At 43.5% G+C, this 23,828-nt stretch overlaps 1 protein-coding gene across 1 annotated transcript in view; it reads left to right on the top strand.

Annotated features, from left to right (window-relative positions):
* COL22A1 (collagen type XXII alpha 1 chain) overlaps positions 1 to 23,828 on the top strand; it is a gene marked incomplete at both ends in the record, with an annotated part of 229,891 nt that overhangs the window by 26,572 nt on the left and 179,491 nt on the right. The window contains one exon of the mRNA XM_082499258.1: positions 18,610 to 18,684. Coding sequence (XP_082355384.1) covers positions 18,610 to 18,684 — 75 coding nt within the window. The remainder of the gene's footprint in view (positions 1 to 18,609; positions 18,685 to 23,828) is intronic.

Genomic DNA, 23,828 nt, shown 5'->3' with positions numbered 1-23,828 from the left:
AGGAACTGGCCTTGGGACTGACCATTATAAAGACAGTTAGTTCTGCTGAGAAGCTAATGATGTGATGGCTAGTGGATAGCTAGTGTAGAAAAGATCCAAGATGGATCAAGTCTGATTTTGAAAGGACTCGGTCCTGCATTGTCTTCCTTCTTACATGAAAATTCCCTCTTTCCGTAACACCATGTGTCATATAAAGATATGTCCTGCCCAAAGAAGTGCCCCTGTGTAGGCCTTTTTAGGATGGAGTCACTGTCATTTGGAAGGCATTCTGCCTATCTCTTCTCTTGTCTGCCAGGACAGCTACCACTAGTAGCTTAAGGCAACATCCTGGTGATGCTTAACCTACCAGTAGTGGGTACCATTGGTACATAAGGATTTAACATTTACTTGTCTCGTTTGTGCTCCATTGCGATGAGAGCTAGAGTAACTGAACCACATCCCTGCTGGTTCTGGATGGCTTAGAGTCAACTCTGGGATTGAGGCAACCACTTTAAACAAGGCATCCTTCTCTGTGGATTACTGTGATGAGGAGCAGTGGTGGAGATCCTGACTCTATAAGGGCACACACAGTGGGGTCAAGGAGAAGTGGAACCGAGAGGGATGTGCTGTGTTAACACAGCCCCTTGGAACATACACCACTGCCAGTACAAGGCCTGGGCCCTGGCACTGTCCCACCATAGCCGATGGGACATTCGGTGGAATGGGTTCACTCTGTGCTAATGAGCTCTTTCTAAACAATGACCAGACATGGTTCAGGGAATAGCACAGTCCCAGGACAGGAACCTTTCCCTAATAGGCTGCAGGAACGTGGCATCCTGGTTTTGGGTGGATGGGAGTGGGGAGAATAGTTTGGCTCTGTCTTCTTGCTCTCCTGACCAAAGAACAACTTTGGCTTGTGTAAAATATAGAAGTGTTGAACACTGTAAAGTAGATGGGATGTTTGAGTGTGGAAGCATTGGTCCATACTACACTGTTTTGGGGTGTGGGTTCCCTCAGCTAGTCCTGAATGCTGTCATCATTGTCTTTCTTTAGCAGCACAGCTATCAGGTGTGTAAATAGTCCTTATGCACATCACATCCCTCATGGTGTGTTTCTCTACATGGATTTGGGGTTTTGTACAGTGAACTGTGAAGTCTAATCTGAGATATTGCTGGGATGAGGAGCCCAGTGAAATATGGAAGCTCTGGAATCTCATGGCCAAAGCCAAGAATGCGATGCATTATATATAAGGGTTTCTCACTGTTTACCAAGCCAAGGCTGCCTTTGACCTCTCCACACGGGGAACTTGAGGCATGCTGCTTTTCCTGCCTCCTTCCTTTGCTCCCCAATAATTCTGTGTGAGCCTTATCTAGATGAATCTCCATTCACCTGAATGTCTTCACATCCTCAGATTGAGTTTTGGGGGCTAGCAGCCATAACAGGACACATCACTGTTTCCTAGCAGGCCTTGGCCGTTAGGGATAGGGCTTAGTTTGTGGTGTCTGTCCTATGTTGCGCTTTTAGCTTTGTTTCTCTGCTGTCAGCAACAGCAGCAGATGGGTGTTCACAAAACAAAACACCCAGCTACATTCTGCACTCATTTACATTGATCTAAATCCAGATTAATTTCACTTTAATGAATGAGTAACTAAGCAAGAGAGTTGGCCTATCACCACACTTAGCACTAATTAGTAATTTTCTTACCAGTGCCTGCAGAAAAGCTGATCTGTTTTGTATTCCGAGCTGAAAAACACCCTCTGGTTTGCAGTAATTTTCATCACCAGCATCTATGTCATTCCTCTGGGCTTCCACAGCTGCTTAGAAAATCCTGTTGCAGGACGAAATAAGTTAGCCAAGCTGCTGTCGCTCAGCAAGTGTGGGGCGCGGAAAGCTAGACTTGCTCTCTGCCATGGGGACTCCCCTGGAATTTGTGCTTGTAGCTGCTTTTTGTGATAGCTGCTTTCCATGCAAATAGACCAGCTTTTGTGAAATACCATCGCGGACCTGTGTGAGTGGCAGCTGTGCTTGGCGGTAAGGGTAGCTTTGCCTTTGTTGGAGGGGTTGGTACTTGCTCTTGGTTATTCAGAGCCTCAATTAAAGGAGGCGAGCTGTGGTTATTAGTTGTGTTCACTGGGGCAGAGCACAATGAGGTCGGCTCGGTGTGTGAGGGAACCCCCTGGATGGTTCAGACAGCTCAGGCCTCCCAAAGACCCAGGGGGAAACGGGGAGGGAGGAGGACAAAGGTCTTGGTGCTGGTGCCAGGCAGGGACACTTGGACTAAACATATCAGTCCTGCTCTCCGGAGGGGATGTGGGGCGATGCGTGGGAATGGCGCCGGTGCCAACACATCCTGGCAGTGGGGCCTTTGTTCACCGGCGGTATTTGCTGAGCTGATGGATCCCGTTTCCATTGCCCTGAAGTAGAAGGTGGCAAAGGGCCAATTGGTCCACACTGGGACTTGTGGGGTGTGTTTTGGAGTTATTAAAAGTTTTTTTTTTAAGAAATGGATTAAATTCCTTAGCTCTGTTTTCCGTCCCCTGCATTCCCCTCTCGGGTATTCTCCATAATTTTTATAATGAACTTATACTTTTTGCCACTTCAAGCTTTTGGCCACTCTAGCTAATGGTAATTATACAGAATATTTATAATCTTATCAGAAAGCGTTAATGAAAAGCTTTAATGTGTCTAGCCATAATCCTGTAGCAGACTTCACTACCAGCCCAGTATGTGCCCTGATACGCTTCTGCAAGCGCAAACTCATTCTCCTGCGATCCTTGATCAGAAAAAAAAATTCTTTTTCAGGTCAGCACATAAAATATCCACTCCCCAAGGCTGTACCTCTGCAAGCTGGGTCAGGTAAACATGCACAAACCTTCACCGCACTCAGTAAAGGCTCAAGTCTCTCTTTAAGAGGGGAGGAATACAGCCTGCGAAGGGTAGCCGGTAACTTCCTTAGGCATTGCAGTCCCTACGATAACATCAGCTCCTCTTCCAGTTCTCCCTCTACATCGGCAGTGTATAATTGCAAGCCAAACCTCACTGAACAGGCAACTACCCTAGTAACTAAAGCTGTGATACTATTTTCCCATAGCCCATGCGGGACAGTTGCTGTGATCCAGGCCGAATAACAGCTCTGCATAATATCAGCAGCTGCACAGCTGCCTTGCTCCTCTGCAGCATGCACACACACACCTTCCCAATTCCTCTTGGATCTTATGGGCAACTGGGAGACGACCCTCAGGGAGCTTTCTGCAGCGATGCTTTTCTGTAGGCGCTCCCTCATAAAAACCAAAGCTGATTGCCCCATCCTTTGCCAGGTGTTTGTGAGCCCTTCTAGCCGTGCCCTCTTTGTGTGTAGAGACACATGAACATCCCAGCCAAGCTCTGTCCCTGATCCTCCCTGCTTTTATTTCGCTTTGTGCCCAACACACTCTGTATAAAGTGTGGGAAATAACCACTAAAGAGATTCAAGAATTACTTTTCTAGATGTTGACTATGCTAGTGATAATCTGCTTCTGTGCTAAGGCAGAAAGGGGGAGCGATATCTGATATAATAGAAGTGATATGAAGAAAAGAAATTAAATTAAAGCAGTAGAGTCTGTCCAGTTCTCAGTGCCTGTGTGGGTCTTTGGTGCAAGGAGAGCATCTTCATTTTAGTGCTATACAAAGGTATAGGCCAACAGGGTTCTGAGGCTGCATGACTGTGTCCACCCAGCACCGCGCTGGAGCCAACGGAGGTGAGCTGGCCTGGGGAAAGATATGGTGGGTTGTGCTGAAGAGAATCGCAGTGGATCCCCATGCCGGGTGATGCAGACCGAGGATGGGGACCTGACCATGAAATCCCACTTCATAGCTGCATAGCCCCACCTCATGCAGCAGTTCCCAGTATAGGCTCTGCAGAAGCATCACTTAGAAAAAAAAAAAAAAAAAAAAAGTCCAGGAGGAAGAAAAGGAATTGCTACTTAGCTTAATTTTAAAATGCAGTTCCCAGGGGTCCTTGAAAAAAAAAACAGGGGTGTGCACATTGAAAAAAAAAAAAAACAACCAACAAACAAACCCAAACAAAAACAAAACCACCAAACCTGTGGGAATTAGTGCTTTAAAACGTGCAGTGACTCTGCAAGGACACCTTCTGGATATCGGTTTCACTACAGACCACTTCTTGTGCTGAGCTGCTACTGAGGCATTTGATGACAGCAAATGTGTCTGTTCTTGTGTCCCCAAGAGCTTTTCCGAAACCGCTTTCCTTCTCAGAGTGGAGAGGAGCATGCAGGATGAGCAATTGCTGAAAGTTGTCCTTCAGGACTCATCAGAGGCTCTCGAGCTGAAATACTGTACTTCTGCCTGCAATTTTTATTTTATTTCTGATTTAAACATCAAGTTCAAATCTTTCTTTCCTAACTGGCAGCAGATAAAGTTATTCACCTCCTGCACCATATACCCCTACGTGCACGGGCTTGTAGACATTACATTGTATAGGAAAAGACACCGCTCAGAATTGGTTTGGGACCTCTTAATTAAATGCCTGCCATAGAGAAAATGCTAATTCATCAAGATTGAAACTTCCTGGGAAACCCAATTTAGATAAGTTGTTGGTGATGGAAAGGTATTGGGAAAAAGTTTTGAAGTTAATAAAATGTCTAATTTTGATTTTATTTTATTTTAATTTTTTTTTGCAAATTGAAGAAGTTCCATTTTCAGTTCAAAACATCAAGAATGCGATATATTTTTTAAAAATCAATGCAAACCACGTTCTCTTTCCGACAGTCAGCATGCTCGGCTCCCTAGAGAGGAACTGTGGGGATAGGTACAGTCACTCCCAGCTTGCAGGTCCTCAGTAGGCACCTGCTCTCTCACACTATGGTGTACCTTTCATGGCTTTGGAGCTGAAACGTTTACAGCATTGACTCATCCTGGTATGCCTATGTGGAGGCTTGGGTTGTGTTGCTGGCAAGCTAGCAGAAGAATAGCACAATTTGATTGCAAATACATGAATAAGAAAGCACAGGTGTATTGCACAGTGTGGCAGTCCTGTAGTATGGCACAGGGCTTGATAAAGTAGAGCTTTTGTGGCACAGAGAGGCTCTTAGTGAGGAATGAAGGCCTCAGTATCCACAAGCGGCAGGGCTGTAGCTGCTGATTGATACTTATGTGCTTTCTGCCTCTTGAATCGTTTCCTTTTTGTACTCTGAGTCGATTCTCTCCCTCTCCCCTTCGTGCAGAGTTGTCTTGTCCGAAGCATCATTCCAGATCTCTTTTTTTTTTCCTTAAAAATGAGTGATTGACATTTTTGAGCGAGGCAACTCTGTAGGGGGTTAAAGGAAGAGGAAGAATGCATTTGAACTATGTGCACCTGGCTCGAGGAACAGAGCTCAGGTTGTGCTCGCTTTGATTTATAGCCCCCAAACGTTTGCTTTCCAGGCTCTGGTTCTAACATCCTTTGTGTAGCAGAGAGAGGAGGGGGCAGATGCCCTCAAAAGCACTTCCCACTTCATCGCTTTTCTTTCGGCTGCTTTTATGCTTCAGAGGAGAGACTGGTGCAATTACCCATGGGAGTGAAGTGCCAAGATCTCACGCAAACCTCCTTAGAAAGTATAGGCCTGGTGGCATGTATGGGAACTGGCAGGTGGATGAAGCTGTTTGGATAAAATCAATGTTGGATTGAAGTTATCTTTCAAAATATAAGTTCAGAAGTGAACCCAATGCTTTCAGTCTGTTTTTTTTTAAAGTGTGTTTGAGAGCTGTAAAACCCAGATAGTCCCTTAAAGGTCTTTAAATCTGTAAAGATGCCAAATGTCGATGTCAATGACCTTTTAAACCCTTAGCATGTAAGGAAGCAGCCACTGGGCTTGAGTCTGCTGTCGTCCAGTCATTTTTAATAATGTCTTTTTCAAGATGGACTCCGTAGCATACTGGAAGGAAGAACCGGAGAGTTTACTGAGCTCTGAAAGCCGACAGCTTGTGGTGGTACCCGGTCTGGGACAAGCCCTTGTTCACATGATCAACCACTTCATCCCTACACTGTTTCCGTTGGTGTCCCCAAGGTTTATCCCCATGAAGATTATCAGAGGGATGGTTTGCTCTTAAAGGATCTCTTCTGAAGAGCTCTACCACCAAAGAAGTGTCACATTGGTTTCTCTAGTTGGGGATGGGGCCTTGCACATGCCCATGGCTACCTTCTGCCTCTGTGTGACCAGTTCAGCATCTTGCCCATGAAAGGTCAAATTCAGGTAGTGGAAGGATGTGGACTGCAACCAGGCAAACTGCTGAGTTTGCTGAGGTGCATCCAGGCCCTTTGCCAGGACATTAATTTATCCGGGCTTCTTCTAAGAGGAAATTAAAATCACTTATTTATCTTAAAAACACCCCTATTTTGCAAAGGTTGTGTTACAATTTTCTACAAAACAAAACTAAACACTCAACCAGAGTCAAGTCTTGTATTTATACAGAAATTTCTTTGCTTTGCTCTTGTGATATAATTATACTGCTGCTGGTTAGAGTCCCAAAGCCACCGTTACAGTAGCCCCCAAAAATACCCATGTGTAAGAGGATACTGTTCAATTTGCAGTTGTATAATTACATCAGAAGAGTAATGCCAGTCAGAGTCCCTCTTAAACATGTCCTTGAGCTATATTTCTCTCTTGAAAGTTATTTGAGAACAACCAGTGTATATTTATTGATCAGCTGAAAAGGCATCAGCTTTGAACCAAGTTGCTTCTAATTAATTCAACTTTTGGAACTACCGTGAAGTAACAAAATGCCATGACTGGATTTCTTTTTATTATTCTGGGCAAGTCATTGTTTTTATAGCAATTTAACAAATAAAATAGCATTTTCAGTCTTCTTCGGATTTACTTTTTCTAAAATCAATTATAAACCCTAACTTGGCATCTCACCATTTTGACAGTGCTCGGATTAGGAGACTTTATGCTCTTGTCTCTGTGTTGTGGCACATGGGAGGATAATGGACAGGCTGGCTTGTACCTCCAGCCAGCAGTGGGAACTGATGGCTTCAGCAGATCTGTAGCTGTACCGCTCCGCTGGGCTCGTTTGGGGAGTGTACCTTTCATGAATGCTGAGTGCAAGCAAGATTGATGGGGTTTTATAGCAGAAATATTGTAATGTTCCTATTCAGTGAGAGCCAACCTACCGAGGCTTCGCACTGAGTTTATTTTCAATCATCTCAGTTGCTTCAATTACAGGACTAACACAGAATTGCTACTTTAAAAACCAAATGAAACAAAAACACCTTCTCTCTTGTGTCAATAGTGTTTTACAAAATTTGAGTCCATGCTAAAACCAGCCATTGCTATAGGAGTTTTAGCATTTTTTTGCTACTCTTGCTACCATGTCCCTGTTTTGAAATTTGCTGCTGGCAAAATTTTGCTTCAGTATTACTTGTCTAATAGCACAGGAAAAAAGATAAGAGTGATCCACTTCTGTTAGTGGAGATGCTTCTCTTCCTATTTCTACAATCAACACTTGCACGTGTAGTATTGATCTTTGTAAGTTTTTAGAGGACTACAAAGCACAGATGTTTCAGCTCTGCTCTCACAGACGGTGGAAGTCTCATTTGTTCATTACATTGATGGATATCAGAATTGACCTATATCCAATAGCACAAAACCCAGGAAGAGAAAATCTTTGTTTTATAAAAATTCATGAGTGAGAAGTGGAGGGAGAACACTGGAATTTTTGGAAGCTCGGCAGTTCTGCAACCCTGAGATGGTCAGCAGATTAGACAGTATTCCTGCAGTGCTTTCTGTTGCCATCCACAGACTATTCACCCTCATCTACATCCCTAGAGAGTCACTGTGTGCTGATCTCTTCTCTCTGCACTTTTGGGATCCTCACTTTCGTAGGTGGTGTAGCTTTGTCTCCCCACAACCAGGTGAGTAGTACCTTCAATCCTTGTTCTTCATCTGGGACACAGGGGCAAGCAGGAAACTTTCTCAGCCTTGCAGGACCCTGCTCTCTCCAGCCTATGAAGTGCAGGTAGTGAATGAGCCAAAATTGTCCCAAGGAGCCCAGTAGCTGGGTCAGGAGCGACATTGTCCAGCTGTGCTCATAGAGCAGCCACTGGGAAAGGGCTTGTTGCTGTGGCTGTTGGCTCCTGGAGGATGTGCTCCAACTCAACTGCATACTGTCATCCTGAATATTTTATAGGTCATCAGCATGAAGATGTTTTCAAGGCAATTTATCTGCTAGGGCAATGGTTGGCCACTCAAGAGAAACCCTGTAGTTCGTTGCAATCAAGCACACTTTGCATGGTGAAGCTTCACCTCTTTCCCGAGATGGGAGAACCAGAGAGAAAGGGGTGGACTGGTGCCCCAGAGTAACAATCAGCTCACAGCCTGGGTGGAAAGCGCTGCAGCTGCTAATTGCTTTCCTGAAAACCTTGTGCTGTTTGCCGACAAGCTCCTTGGCACACAGTCTGTGTATTTGTTTAGGGGCAGACACAAGCAAATTAGCTTGGAAGTGCCGAGGCCTGATGCTATATTCATAGTTCCCATAGTGCCATTTATTCCCCGTGGGAGCATGTGCAAATTAATTCTGTATGCTGGTCACTTAAATGGTGCTAATTACATCAGTCCTCTTGACAATATATGTCTGCTGTCAGCTGTCCAACGAGCTTCTTGCATTCTTGTGGGTTGGTCAGTGAACCCGACAGCGTAGGTGTCTTTTGGAAAGATGAGTCCTCACTGAGATTCAGCGGCTTCTCTAGGAAATTTTAAAGGACATCTGAAGGTGGGTTAAGGGTTAGAGTATGGGATCAACTTCGAGATAGGGCTGTTGGGCTGTTCAATGTTCCCTGTGTTGGTGGGGTTGTATGGTTGTCACTTCATGTATCAGTACCTGTAGTAGGATGGTCCCTTTTGGAATCAAGTTCCAGAGCATGGAACAGACAGAAATGACAAATAAAAGAGGCAGTGGACTGTGACAAAAGGAGAAATGAAAGAAGCTTGGATCCAGGGTCAGAAGGTGGCATAAATGCATAGCACAGCCTGCCACATTGTGGGGAAAACAATATTTTTCACATTTATGTGAACAGTTCCAGTGTAAGTGAGGCAGAACAGGAAGCAAAGTGTAGGAAAAGAATTTAACAATTTTTTTCTTTTTTCACCTTCAAAAGGGCTTCAAGTGTTTTGCAAATGCCAGAACTCCCTGCATTTCCCCTGTCCCTACTTAAATAGAATACAACATTTCTTGGCTGTGTGCTCAGCCCCTTTCCCACTTTCTTGTTTGAACTGAGTGCGTTTAAAATTGGTGACCTGTGACCATAAAATGAATTTAACATTTTTGCCCAAGAGGGTCCTTCTGATCTTTATTACATAGCTTTTAGCAAAGGATGATATTTACGGGCCGTATCTAAACTAGTAACCGTAAATGTGGCCAGAAGCATTCCTGGGCAATGTAAAGCACTCATCTGCACCGGTGTCTGGCCTGTTTTGGCCTAGGCAAGCTAACACTCTGCCGGAACATTTCAAGGGCCCAGATGGGTACTTACGACGTGCCAGGGAGTGTTTATGGTCAGCAGCCACCTTGTTTTGGAGGCTAAGACCGTTTGCTAGCATAGACGTGGGCTTGAACATGCCTTGGCCTCAGTGCCCAGGAATGCACCCAACCGTGCTTGTTTTAACTGGATGGACGTAACTGTGGTGCCTTTGATAGATGTCTAACTTGGGAACCATGTGTCCTCAGGTTCCCCCTGTAACCAATAGGAAGAGAGTAGATTTCTCAGGGCTAAATCAAGGCACCTAAATTGGGTTTCTGCTCTGAATTGGCCTCTGAAGGAGCTGTGCTTCTCCGTTCCTGTAGAAGGAGCCAAAGAAGAGCATCTTTTTGCCTGGGACCTTAAATATATGTTGCATGAATGCTCTCTGGGGTATAGTACCTAGTAGTAATTTTGCTTGCCCTCTGTGTGGAATATAACATCTACTGGACAGTGCTAGGCACTGAATGTGTGGTTACTCAAAAAAACACATTTTCTGGCTGCTGTGCTGGTACAGGGGGAGGGATCCCTGCAAATGCAGATACCTACTCTCCCACTGCATCACCTGGGACCTACTCAGCGGCCAGGGGAGTCTAGAGAGCAATTCAGCTGGATGTCAGTGCTTCTTTGACTAATGTTTTAGTGGGAAAATGTGACAGCCTTGGGATATTATGAGGAGTAGGGTGGGCCGCCACTCCGTTTGATCAGTCTATAAGCTGTGTTGTGAGAAAGGTTTGTTATTCCCTTTCCATTTCATCACGAACATTTATGAGGCACATCACTGTGGTGACAGAGTGCCTTGGTGTGCAAATATGGAAACCTTATCCAGAATCAATGTAAGTATTATTTGAAAGGAAAAAGCAGAATCCACGTTGGCTGCAGTGGCCGTAAATGGGTGATTTTCCTGGCACTGATAGACTTTAAACTTTACAGTGGGAAGATACAGTGTGATTTCAGGAAGGAAGTGAGAATTGCATAAGGCATTAAACTGCAAAGATGGAATCACATAATTGCTGTGATGCTCTGTTTTACCTACACCTTGCTACAAATTACAGTGTTAGTATAGAAGCAATTGCAGTATCATTACACTGTCAGTGACACCACTGTAGTTGAAAAATATGCCAGTTTTTTCCCTTATGAATTTGTTTCCAAGGGTGGGTGGCACTTTAATGATCAGTTCATTTGCTGGGAAAGAATATCTGACAATGAACCTTTGCAAAAAGTATTTAGTGAATATGGGCAGAGCGTGGAGGTATTCTTTTAAAGGAATAAATATTTTTTAAAAGAGTGGGAGAAAAATCCCCTTAAATGTTGAGGCTTCATAATGGTCCATATAGAATGTTTTATAAAAGAAAAAAAAAAAAGAAGAACAAATAAAGGTAGGTCTCTATATAGGAGTTACTTTCATCATCAACTGACTGCAGGGAGTTCAGTGTGCTGGAGGAACTGTGAACCGTCTAAGTAATTGAAGAGAAGAGCTAATGGGGTCTGGGAAAGCTCTCTGAGAAACTACTTTCATGAAATCTTCTTAACTTAAAGAAAATATTTTCTCACCGGTCCCTTCCCCTTTAAGTGTAGGCTTCAATGGGAAATTTTGTTTCAATGTAGAAAAAATTGGCAATATCAACTACAGAAAAAATTAAGCTTGCTCTGTGCAGGTGCCTGCTCCCCCCGCCCCAATTCTCCAAATCTCTTTCTTGCAAGGTTATTGTTGTTTACCTCTGAAAAGCACAGAAGACCCAGAGTTCATTTTTGGACAGTGGCTAAAGGATAGTTATTCCTTGCAATATTTTGTAGTTTGGTCTAAAGTTTTGGGAGACAGCTTTTAATGAGGCTTGCATTTGCCAGACTGTTCCTTATCTGTGGATAGAATTTATGGTGGTCTAAAGATTTCTGTCAGGGAATGAGACAACTCAAATATTTAGGTTGGGAATATCACAATTTTAAGAGAGAGTGCAGACTTTCTGTTGCAGGAAATGAATAATGATGGAGATGCAGAGAGTAGCTGAACCTCTGGCAGAGCACTGGGTGCTGCTGAGATTCTGGAAACCTAAAATTCTCAATTTGGAAAAAAAAAAAAGAAACATGGTAATAAACAATGTTTGCTTTAACCTTCTTGTGTTTCTATTCTCACCTCTCTACTTTATTCTTGTGTAACTTGACAGCTACATGTGTTCAGCATTCATTATACACAGGTCCCTGGAGGAGCCCTTGGCAGCTGAGGGCTTACTTATTCTTGAAAGAATAAAAATGAAAATGAAGAAACTGTTCCAGCAGAATCCTAGGGACAAAAGGATGGAGCGCTGGCAACTGGGGTTTGTGTTTAGCACTTTGCAGGGAAGGTTTCAGAATAGAAAGCCCTAAGGGGCAGCAGGATCACACCAGTCCTGGCCAGGGATCACTATAACAGACATGATGCTGTGACTTTAACCAAACTTTCCAAATGAGGGAGTTGCCTTCAAAAGGTGTTTTAGGAAATGCCTACTCAGACTGGACTCATGGAGAAGGCAGTTCTTCCAGTAATTATGCTCTTTCTATGGTACAAACAGAAATGGAGATTCATAAACTTGTGGGGGGAGGGGGGAACATCACGATTCATCAAGGGGGGAACATCACAGTCTATCAGCATGAGCTTCCACAGCACTGCGGGCTGTGCCATTCCCCCACCTGCCCCTTGGGTCTGGCTCCAAGGCAGATGCATGCTTAGGCTGGGTCTGGGGTTCTCAGCGGTGGGAGAGCCTCACGTCCTCCTCATATAAGCTAGTCCAGAGGTGGAAAAAGGAAATGTCAGAAAGGAAAAAGTGCCTTATGGTTTCAATCTGTCTCACTTCAGTTTCAAGGGAGGGTTTGGCAGATTTAATAGCCCACTACAGTGAAAAATCATTTCTCCATTTGTGTGTTTATAGACCCTAAGTAAATCTTGCTGTGTAAAACTGATCTTTTCCTTTTTCCTCTTTTTTCCTCTTTTTTCCTCTTTTTTCCTCTTTTTTTTTCCTCTTTTTTCCTCCTTTTTCCTCTCCTCTCCTCTCCTCTCCTCTCCTCTCCTCTCCTCTCCTCTCCTCTCCTCTCCTCTCCTCTCCTCTCCTCTCCTCTCCTCTCCTCTCCTCTCCTCTCCTCTCCTCTTCCTTTTTCTTTCTTTCTTCCTTCCTGCGTTCCTTTTTCTTTCCTTCCTTCCTTCCTTCCTTCCTTCCTTCCTTCCTTCCTTCCTTCCTTCCTTCCTTCCTTCCTTCCTTCCTTCCTTCCTTCTCATTTTTTCTTTCTCTTTCTTTCTTTCTCTCTCTCTCTCTTTCTCCCTGCCCTTTTCTCTTCCTTTTTTACTTTTCCCTTTTTTCTATCCTATTTTCTTGACTTTCCTTCAAAATGGTTTGGAGGCAAAGAGACTCGAACTATCAGATCATTCACATTGTTCTTTTCTAAACTCACAGCCCTGTTATTACAGTTTCACATCAATATGTTATTAATGCTAATTTAATGCTAGTTAAAGTTCCTGAGCTGACATACTCTGCTGACATGTCTCTTACAGTGCATATATTTTGTAAGACGTACTGTCTCTTTTGATTTTAAAGTGTTTGACAGCTTCAGGATTTTTTCATAAGGAGTAGTCTAAAGGATGATATGTAAAAGTGAGGCTTAAATCACTGATTATCATCAAACAGATCTTGGTATGATTTGCTTAAAGAAAAGGGTGTTATCTGCAGTTAGATCACTTTCAGAAAACTACATTGTGCTGCCTTGAACCAAGAAGCTCAGACGTACCAAGTCAACCTATTCAGTGACAAGCAGGATGCAGAGCAGGATTCCAGAGTCACACGAAGCAGGACAGAAAGCCCTATTTCCTTCAGATTCTTCAGCATTTTTATGATGTTAATTGTGTCACCTAACTTTGTGTGCTTTAAAGCAGAATATCTATTGCAAAAGAGGTACTCAAGCTCTGTCAATATTCAGTGCAGAGAGAGACATCTCCAAAGGGTGTGCATCCTATCCTAAAACTGGTGTGCAAGACAGCTGTAGAGGGTGCTAAAATAGGTCAGATTAGATAAGGGTTTCTCAGTACCTAATGTATTGCATCAGTTCTTGGTGTGTTCCCTCTGAAATCATGCATTGCAAAGATCAGAATCTGACTGTGACTAAGGGCATCTCCTGAAAGTGTGTTCTTACTGGAGAATAAAAAGGCCTTTGGTGTAAGTGTTTCTGTCTATGTTTCTTCTTTAAATCACCACTTCTCTAAATGACCAGAGGCTTTTTCTTTTTTGACTGTAGAAGAAATCTAGAGAAAGTTGTCTTTCTATGCAAAAGCTAAGCTTTGCAAATGCCAGTCGTAACTGTCTGCTTTCATCAAAACCAATAATACTCTACCAGGTGCACAGTCACTATATGTGACATATATGTCACATATGTGCAGAGTATGAGCATCTTTTGAAAGCATTCGGGATACATTTTCCATAAGCAAATGTCCCTGCTGCTTGGAAACCATTTAATGCCTCTTTGAAAGATAGACAGTGTTCTCTCTTGGAGATTCAATGGTCATTACGACTACAATATTATTTCCCAATATTTTCTGTTATTACTCATTTGTACTTAAGCAGCTCCTGCAGCAGACATCTTATTAAATGCCCCTCTGTTCCAAAGGACCCTGTAGGTTGGAGTGAGGCAGGACAGGGATAAGAACTGAAAAGCAGAGTACTGGATGTGAAACACTCGTCTCCTGTCAGTTCTGTGTGCCTGTGATTATCTGTAAAGGTCCACCCAGAAGCTGGGCAGGTAGAAAACTGTTGCCCTTGAGGCAACACCAAGGCTTGCGTGAGGCTGAACTGGTTTGTCTGTTTGTTCACTGATGTGGGATCTGCTGAAAAATTAGGAGACCTGTGAAAAGGGAATGAAAAAGGAGGATACAAGAATGAAACGGTTCTCCTACATTGAGCAAGTCATCTGCTGAGGCACCTGTCTCTAGAGGAAGGAAATGAGGTTTCAGGTGACAGCCTTGGATGGACCTTCTGGTTGTAAGAAGGAAGTCACTCTCGGAGAAATTCACCACCCATCCTAAAAAAACATACAGTTGTCTTTGTTAAGTTTGGACTACCAGAGCATAACAATAGTAAAAGAGAAGAAAGATACCTAGGAAAACATATAGCTTCCTAGTACAACACTAATTATGGGACTTTGAAATGATGATAATGTATCACTATTAAAAAGTGAAAAATGATTCATCTGTATAGCTATAGACCAGTTTGCCTGATCTCATTCACAAAAAAAAAAAAAAATTGACGTCGAAGCCAGTGAATGAAGTATTACAGAATGTGAATTATTATGTATTCCTATTTAAGGATTAATTTTATGAGAGAGAGGTCATCTCTAACAAAACTAATTTATTTCTGTAGAGAGTCACAGTTTGGTTGATATAGTAACTACCTAGATATAATACGTTTGTTCTTAGGCATTGTTATTGCCTGTTGAATGGCATTTGCATTAAAAAGTAACACTCTACAATAGATTAAGAGCTGACTGATATCATGTAGCAGGTGTCAGTGGAAAGTCATAATTTCTAGTGCAACTGTAAAAGGGATATATAGCAGTTCTGCTGATATTAAAAATTTCCATGAATCGCATGGACATAAACATAAAATATTTTCTGATAAAATTTGTGGATAAAGCAAAAGACTGACAGAATACTACATAAAGTTGAGGACAAAGAAGTAGTTTTAAACAATATGTATTTAAAAGCAACTGAGAGCTCATAGATTTCAGCGACATGGCCAGAGAGGATGCAACAAGGACCAGTGGCTGAAAGCTCATGTCAGTCAGTGGTACCTTCTCTTTTGCAAATCTGTAAATGTTTAAAAATTGGTAGACATGCAGCCATGGTGCAGATTTCATTGGTCTTTCTGCTATTTGCGGTGGATGCTCATAGCTGCAAATCTGCCAAGCCAAATCTGAGTGTTTGCTCAAAGTTTGGCCTGAAAGTAGCAGAAAGAATAGGCATAAACAGTCTGATGTTAAACTGTTCATCCGTATCAGGGATCTCACCAAAAGGCTCCAAAGGAGAGGAAGAGTTTTCATCTTGCCTTTCCTATCAATGCACCCCTGGGTGTAGCAACGAGACCTGATCACTGGTTGGGACTGATTGGTGCGCTGTCAGTCTGACACGCTGCTACTTTGGACACAAGTAGCCATGCTGCTAACTTAGATGGTAAAGCACCAATCTCTTTTGTGACTCTGTGAATTATTCTGTAGCTGGAAAGTGAGCATTGCAATCTTTTTCTTTCCCTTGTGGAATGTTTGTGCTTGTGCTTCAGATGCAGGCAGGAAGGGAGAAGCCAAAAGGAGCACAGGACATTTGTAAAATGAAGGCCAAAGGGAGGCCACGGTTCTTTGAGAGGTAATAAGAGATTTAAGGGACAGACCTGATAGAAGACAATAATATTATTAACATTGGCATTTCTATTTTTTGTGGCAAGACAGTTCTGCACCAACACCAAGCCCATGAGTTTGCTGTATAGTGCTGGTTCCAAAATAGGAGCTAAATGCAGGAAGATTTTGCTAGCTTATACTTCCCTGCTAGGAAGTCATGGTTCGTTCTAATTGGACCTGGTGGATGGTATGTGACGTCATTAAAGATTGGAGTGATAATTTATATATCTGTAATTCAGACATTACCTCCCTGTTGCATGAAGAAGTACCCTGCCGTGTCTGAGATGTTTTATTCTTCCCTGTTTATCTCTCAGGAGCCCTGGGCACCAGAGCTGAACGACATTTTTGTGATTTTATTCATGCCTTCCATTTGCTTACTCTTTATTTGGGGAAATTTTGTTCATTTGGGTTTCTTATGTTCCTTATTTTACTGCATAGCCATACATCTTCCAGTTCTGAGACTGGTGCTCAGAAGTGCTGTTTACTGCACTGACTCAGTGCCTGGAAACAACAGAGCATTCGTTGTTAGCAAAGCCAAAATGTAAAGGATCAGTAAAACATCTGCACAGGGCTTCTGAAACTTCTAAGCAAATCTTTTGTCAATACAGCTTAGTTTTGAATGGGAATAGAGGTGGCCTAACTTTCGCTCTTGCAAGTCTTCGTGGTTTGAAAGTTTTTCAACTTTTAAAGTTCTCCTAGCCGGGGAGAGATTCCCTATTGTCTTGGGAAGTTGTGCAGACCTCCGAAGGAGGGGAACCTACCACATGGTTTCACCTGTCTGATGTTAAGACATAAACAGGTTTGAGTGAAGTATCCTGGCGTTGAAACCAATAGGCATCAGGGAGCACAAGAGACCCCTGGCTAAAACATACACGAAGTGGCCCTGTGCATCAATCAGTATTGGTTCCTGGTGTGGTGGGGGAAAAAGACTACTCTGAATTGTGTCTACAGAAGCAGCATCCCTAAAGATGGTCCAAAGAAAATCTGAAATGCCCTGGGTGATACACGCTTGCATGAGCAACCACATTTGCGTCCCCTACTGCTGTGGCAAAGGGGTGGCTGAAAGTGTTTGACTGCTTTTGATTGCTGCGTTGGCTGTTTGGGCTTCTGGCAGTGGCTTTTACAGCCCCCTTTCCTTCTACTGAGCTGTGAGTGCCTCATCTGCAGCTGATAATCTGGAACGTAAATTCATTAGCACAATAAAACAAGAAAAATATGATTTCATTGCTGGGCTTAACCAAACTGTGGAATATTGGGTTTTGTTACTGAGAGTCAGGAAGGAGGAGGAGATATATGGCCTGCTAGCCCTATATTACTGAAAAGTAATTTTTATCTCATGATTTTGGATGCAGCTCCCCATGCAATTCAAGGTAGGCACGTTGTAGAAAGGCTTCAGAGCCCTGTGAGATTGTGCCTCAGTGGTGAGAACTTTGCCTGGGCTTGGGTCACCTTCAGCTCCCGGCTCCCCATCCCTAAGAGAACATTTGGCCCTTGCTACTCCTTTACAAGCACAACAATGAGGGCTACTGAAAGAATAAAATACTAAGCACCAGGTGGATGTGATGGGAAAAACCATATGCAGCAAGATGAGTACTGCAGCTGCAGAGTATGTGTGTATTATCATGTGTACAACTGGGCAAATGAAGGAATGGGACTTGGCTGTCCTCACCTGGCTGTTCTTTAAATCAGAGAAAGGACATAAATGTGGGGCTGTGCAAGCAGTGAAAAGTCAGGGGTTCAGTTTTATATTCTCATTAAACAGATTCCTTGAGCTGCCTGTCCCCGTTGTTTACAAGTGTGCAATTACCTATCGATCTGCGAAAACAAAGCATAAATAAATGTTACTTCAAAGATGCGGCAGGAAAGATGTAGATAGGTACAGAGTTCTCTGCAGAAAAGCATTTACCTGTGATTGTGTTGACACTAATTGGGAGCATAAGAAATGGCTGACAAAGGCTGGGTATTTTCATGACTTTTTTGAAACCTGTGTGTAGGGGTGAATGTTCTTCAAAGTTTTACTCATAGTTAACATTGCTTTCTGCTTGAAAAAACTCAAAGAGCAGACACATAAATAGTCATGCTCCTGGAGGAGTATTAACAGGGGAATCACAAGTAATACAGTAAGAGATAGGAGAGTGGGGTTCTCTTTTTGTCTCTGACACTGGCCTGTGATGGGACCTTGGTGTGACTAAAGTCACTTCATCCTTCGATGCTCTGGATTCCCTTTCCTGTCTTAGCACTTAAGGTTTGAGGTTTTTCTGAGTAGGAACTGTCCATTCTGAAAAGTCTGGGCAACACCCCAATGCCAGCTGGGCCGTCAGAGGTTTCTGTCCAACAAATCTGGGAATGGAACCATATTTTCAATTTTCTTAAGCTTTTGTGACTTTCATTTAGATTTACAGACTAGTGAAAGAGAAAAGCCCAGAGCGATGTCCTAGCTGAGGGAGAGGCTCTGGTCCTGTATATCTGTTTAGCTTCTTGGCTGGGCAGTCATCAAAATGTGGCATGAAACCAGACATAGTGTATTGGGTGTCCTGCCCAGCATGTTGTTAGGGGACAGGATAGAGGGAGGGTATTTAGGGCGTGCAGAGACAGGGAACAGAATTATTGCTGTGGGACCACGTGCAAGTGTTGGACAAAACCCAGGAGATCAGCCTTTGATAGTTCTATAGCTTCCAAAATGATGTGTTTACCTGTGATAATTTTGTACTGGTTCTTTTGCTTTTCAGATGTCCTGTGTCCAAATGTCCATGTGGAAGGAGATCGATTCAAACACACCAATGGGGGTACTGATGAGATACCAGGTAAAGAGACACACTTTTCTGTTGGACATTTGGGAACTGAAATAATATGACTGTACGTTTCTAGTGTGATGTTCTGATTCATTACACCTTTCCTGGTTGTCATTTTCTTAATCCAACACGTATTCAGTAGTAGAGAATTACATTAGAAACTGCAGGGCTGGAAAAGAGTTATCGGTTGACAGTTGACAGCAAATTAATCATGACCTTTCTTTTGATATGGCAGCAAATTAAAAAGCCGATAGAGCTTAGTGTAGTAGACAGAGGAATGCAGTAAGTCTTGGAGATAACTTGTTTTTACCACTCCACATTTGGTGAGTTTTAAAGTCCATTTATTTGATCTGTGATTGTTGTGGGATGTCCAAGCACAATGGTAATTACCACTGAAGAAATGCTTATATATGTGTATATAAGAAAAAAAAAAAAACAAACACCACAACATTAAAAAAAAACACGAACAACAAAAGAAAAGGTAAAAAGTCCCAAGAAGACAAGAAGAAACATCTTTTCTGAAACACTGGTGAAAAATCAAGAGGAAAGTGAGCCTGGTGATATCTCTGCTTTTTGGTGAGTTCTGATATATCTTTCCAGCCAGCTGAAGGACTTAATCTGTCAGATATATGCGTGGGCTGCACCTCTTTTCTAGCCCCCCCAAGACTGTTTGAGCTGTTGGCAGAGAAAAACTGCCCATCAAGGATGTACTGGGAATATCTGTGACTGACCCAAGAACATAAGTCACTGCAATGTGGGAGGCTGGAGGCTCTTCTGCAACTTGATTATGAGTAGAAATGGTCAAGGTTTGACAGCTCTTCTACTCGCTCAGAGTTTTTTCCATTGGGGGATTTTTACTGCCTGCACAAAATATCAGTTCCAACTGTGCTGTCTGTAGGCAGCTTATTTTGGCTGCAGTCTGATTACATCTAAGCTTGTGATAATGCTGGGTGGTAACATCTTTTCTGGTCATTAGACCCAAACTCATAAACCCAAAACACCCATTTTCAACTGCTGTTTATTGCTAGGTCTTGCACTAACCTATTCTGACAGTCCTGCTGTCCCTGGACTGCACAAACAGTACAGCTTTTCAGCAAATAGCCATACTGATTCTGAATGAACCTATTTGCAGTGGAAGCTGCTGCTCAAAATCTGTAGGAGGATTGTGTCCCTCCTCAGATGATCATCTTCTGCGTGGTCCTGTCCGGAAGAATGGTGTTGCAAATGGCTGCCTATGTCTAGTTCATGTTAATCTGAATTTTAATTCAAGTGATAATTAATAGACCCTATGCTTTTATCCGACTTCAAAAAGATATCTTCTGTTGAGCAGTGTAAAGGACAAGAATCCCACGTCAGTTCTGGTCCAAAAGTTTTGAGTAGAGCGAGGTGTAGATGTATATATGCATGCATATTTATATATGTGTATATATATACTTATGCTCTTCTGTAAAGTCTTTGACTTATTTTTCCTTTTATCTTCAAATTCCACTTTGCTCCCAGAAAGTAAGTCAATATTCAGCATTTTAACTTAAAAGATGACTTTGCTATTTTATAACTGTAGACTATTTCAGGTTGGAAGGGTCCTATGGAAATTATCTGGTCAAAGTTAGGTCCACTATCAAGTTAGAACAGACTGTTCAGGGCCTCATACAGTTGAGTTTTGAGTATCTCCAAAGATGGACATTCCACAGGTCCTTTGGGTGACTGTTCCAGTTTGGACTCTATAGTACTGATTTTTATTTTTTTTTCCCCTAATATCTAAACAGAATTTAATTTATTGCACCATATCTGTTCCACTAGTTAGAGTGATAGGGATGTCATTTATTTGACCTAGGGAGCCTCTGTTCACTGTAAAGCGTAAACGTTCACCGTGTCATGCAGAGGTTTGTTCTAGTATCTAAGAGATATCTCTGGCCCCTCTCCACCAATAGAGGAGGATTTGTAGAAGGCTCCTGATTGCTCCTGTATGGTGAGACAACAACAATTACTTTCTCTTCCTGTTCCTGATGATTAGGAAAATGTATGCCCCTTCTCTGGAAAAAATTGATTGGATATTCTGAGTCTGCTAAGGGTTGTTGTGCTGCTGGAGATGGATAAGTATAGGACCAAAATGCTGTTCCACTTCTTCTGTACTCCTTACATTCTCTGTAGCATTTTCTGAAGACTCTGGGCTGCTGGGTCCATTTCCAACAGAAAATTATTGCCTTCTCCCAGCTAAAATAACTGGAAAATTTCTGTTGTTTTAGTGCGCTGTGTTTCCTCTTCCAAAAGGATGTGCTGTACTGTTTGCTGTTGCTGAAAGGCCTTTCTGTTCTGCCCCAAAGAGGACTGCACTTGAGTTTTGAGGAGCAGCCTGCCTCACAGAATCACAGAATCACAGAATAGTCAGGGTTGGTAGGGACCTCTGGAGATCATCTAGTCCAACCCCCGTGCCAGAGCAGGGTCACCCTCAAAGTGAAGAAGTTCCTCCTCATGTTAAGATGGAACTTCCTATGTTCAAGCTTGTGCCCATTACCACTCGTCCTATCAGTGGGCACCACTGAAAAAAGACTGTTCCCATCCCTCTGGCATCCTCCCTTTAAGTATTTGAAAGCATTAATAAGATCCCCCCTCAGTCTTCATTTCTCTCGACTAAAGAGACCCAAGTTCCTCAACCTTTCCTCATATGAAAGATGTTCTAATCCCCTAATCATCTTCGTAGCCCTTTGCTGGACCCTCTCCAGCAGATCCCTGTCCTTCTTGAACTGGGGAGCCCAGAACTGGACGCAGTACTCCAGATGTGGCCTCACCAGGGCAGAGTAGAGGGGGAGGATGACCTCCCTCGACCTGCTGGCCACACTCTTCTTGATGCACCCCAGGATGCCATTGGCCCTCTTGGCCGCCAGGGCACATTGCTGGCTCATGGTCATCCCGTTGTCCACCAGGACTCCCTGGTCCCTTTCCACAGAGCTGCCTCCTGCTCCCTCATGCTTGTTAGAGAGGTTCAGCCCTGGAATTTCTGCAGATTCACCTGTGACAGCACAGGGGGGAGGCTGTTCCTCTGCTACCCAGGTCCTCATATGCTCAAGGATTTGAAGTTAACACCCATATCCTGTGCTTAATGACAACAAAAATTTATCCTTGCCCAGAAGGATCCTAACAAAGAACTTCATAGTTACATCTTAGAATCATAGAATTGTCTAGGTTGGAAGAGACCCTTGGGATCATCAAGTCCAACCATCTACCCTACTCCACAAAGTTCTCCCCTACACCATATCCCCCAACACCACATCTAAACATCTCTTAAACACATCCAGGGATGGTGACTCAACCACCTCCCTGGGCAGTCTATTCCAATGCCCGACCACTCTTTATGTGAAAAATTCTTTCCTAATGTTCAGTCTAAATCTACCGTGTTGGAGCTTGAAGCCATTCCCTCTTGTTCTGTCATTAATTACCTGTGAGAAGAGACCAGCACCAACCTCTCTACAGTGTCCTTTCAAATAGTTGTAGAGAGTGATGAGGTCTCCCCTCAGCCTCCTCCTCCTCAAACTAAACAGTCCCAGCTCCTTCAACCGCTCTTCATACGATTTGTTTGCTAGGCCCTTCACCAGCTTCGTTGCCCTCCTCTGCACTCACTCCAGCACCTCGATATCTCTCTTTTATTGAGGTGCCCAAAACTGGACACAATACTCGAGGTGTGGCCTCACCAGTACTGAGTACAGGGGCACAATCACCTCCCTACTTCTGCTGGCCATGCTATTTCTAATACAAGCCAGGATGCCATTGGCTTTCTTGGCCACCTGGGCACACTGCCGGCTCATATTCAGCCGCTTGTCAATTAGAACCCCCGGGTCTCTTTCTGCCAGGCAGCTTTCCAGCCACACCTCCCCAAGCCTGTAGCGCTGCATGGGGTTATTGTGGCCCAAGTGCAGAACCTGGCACTTGCCCTTGTTGAAACTCATACCGTTGATGTTGGCCCAATGATCCAATCTAAGTCTCTCTGTAGAGCTTCCCTAGCCTCCTGGGAATCAACACTCCTGCTTAACTTGGTGTCATCTGCGAACTTGCTGATGATACACCCTATGTCCTTATCGAGATCATCAATAAAGGCGTTAAACAAAAATGATCTCAACACTGAGCCCTGAGGCACACCACTTGTGACTGGCCTCCAGCTGGATTTAAATCCATTGAGCACCACTCTTTGGGACCTTCCAGTCAGCCAGTGCTTGATCCAGCAGATCGTATGCTCATCCAGGCCGTGCGAAGCCAGTTTTTCCATGAGAATTGTATGGTGGACAGTATCGAATGCTTTTTGGAAGTCCAGGTATACAATATCAACAGCCTTTACCTCGTCCAATATTCTGGTTATCTTGTCATAGAAGGAGATAAGGTTTGTCTGGAAGGACCTGCCTTCCATAAGCCCATGCTGACTAGGCCTGACCCCCTGGTTACCCATTATGTGGGTTTTGATGGCACTCAAGATGACCTGCTCCGTGACCTTCCCTGGTATCGAGGTTAGACTGACGGGTCTATAGTTACCTGGATCGTCCTTTTTGCCTGTCTTATAGATGGGAGTTACATTTGCCACCCTCCAGTCCATTGTGACCTCCCCAGTTAGCCATGATTTCCTGCAAATGATGGAAAGCGGTTTGGCGAGCACGTCTGCCAACTCTTTCAGCACTCTTGGGTGCAGCCCATCCGGTCCCATAGACTTGTGTGCATGCAAGCAGCATAGCAGGTCACTGATCTCTTCCTCTTTAATCGTGATGCTCTCATTCTGCTTCCCCTCCCTGTCTCCTAGCTCTTGAGGCTGGGTGTCCAGGGAACAGCTGGTTCCACTGCTAAAGACTGACGCAAAGTAGGCATTGAGCACCTCAGCCTTTCCTCATCCTATGTTTCCCTCTGCATCCAATAAAGGAGGGAGATTTTCCCTAATCCTCTTTTTGTTATTAATGAATTTATAGAAACATTTTTTATTATCCTTAACAGCTGCAGCCAGGTTGACCTCTAGCTGCGCTTTGGCTCTCCTTATTTTCTCCCTGCATAGCTTCGCTACATCTTTATAGTCTTCATGAGAGACTTTACCCCTCTTCCAAAGGTTGTAGACTCTTTTTTTTTTTTTTTTTTTTTTTGAGATCCAGCAAGAGATCCTTATTTAGCCAGGCTGGCCTCCT

Source organism: Vanellus vanellus (genome assembly GCF_965231255.1).
Source record: "Vanellus vanellus genome assembly, chromosome: 2".
Taxonomy (NCBI): Eukaryota; Metazoa; Chordata; class Aves; order Charadriiformes; family Charadriidae; genus Vanellus; species Vanellus vanellus.
This window is presented reverse-complemented; position numbering and strand designations above follow the sequence as displayed.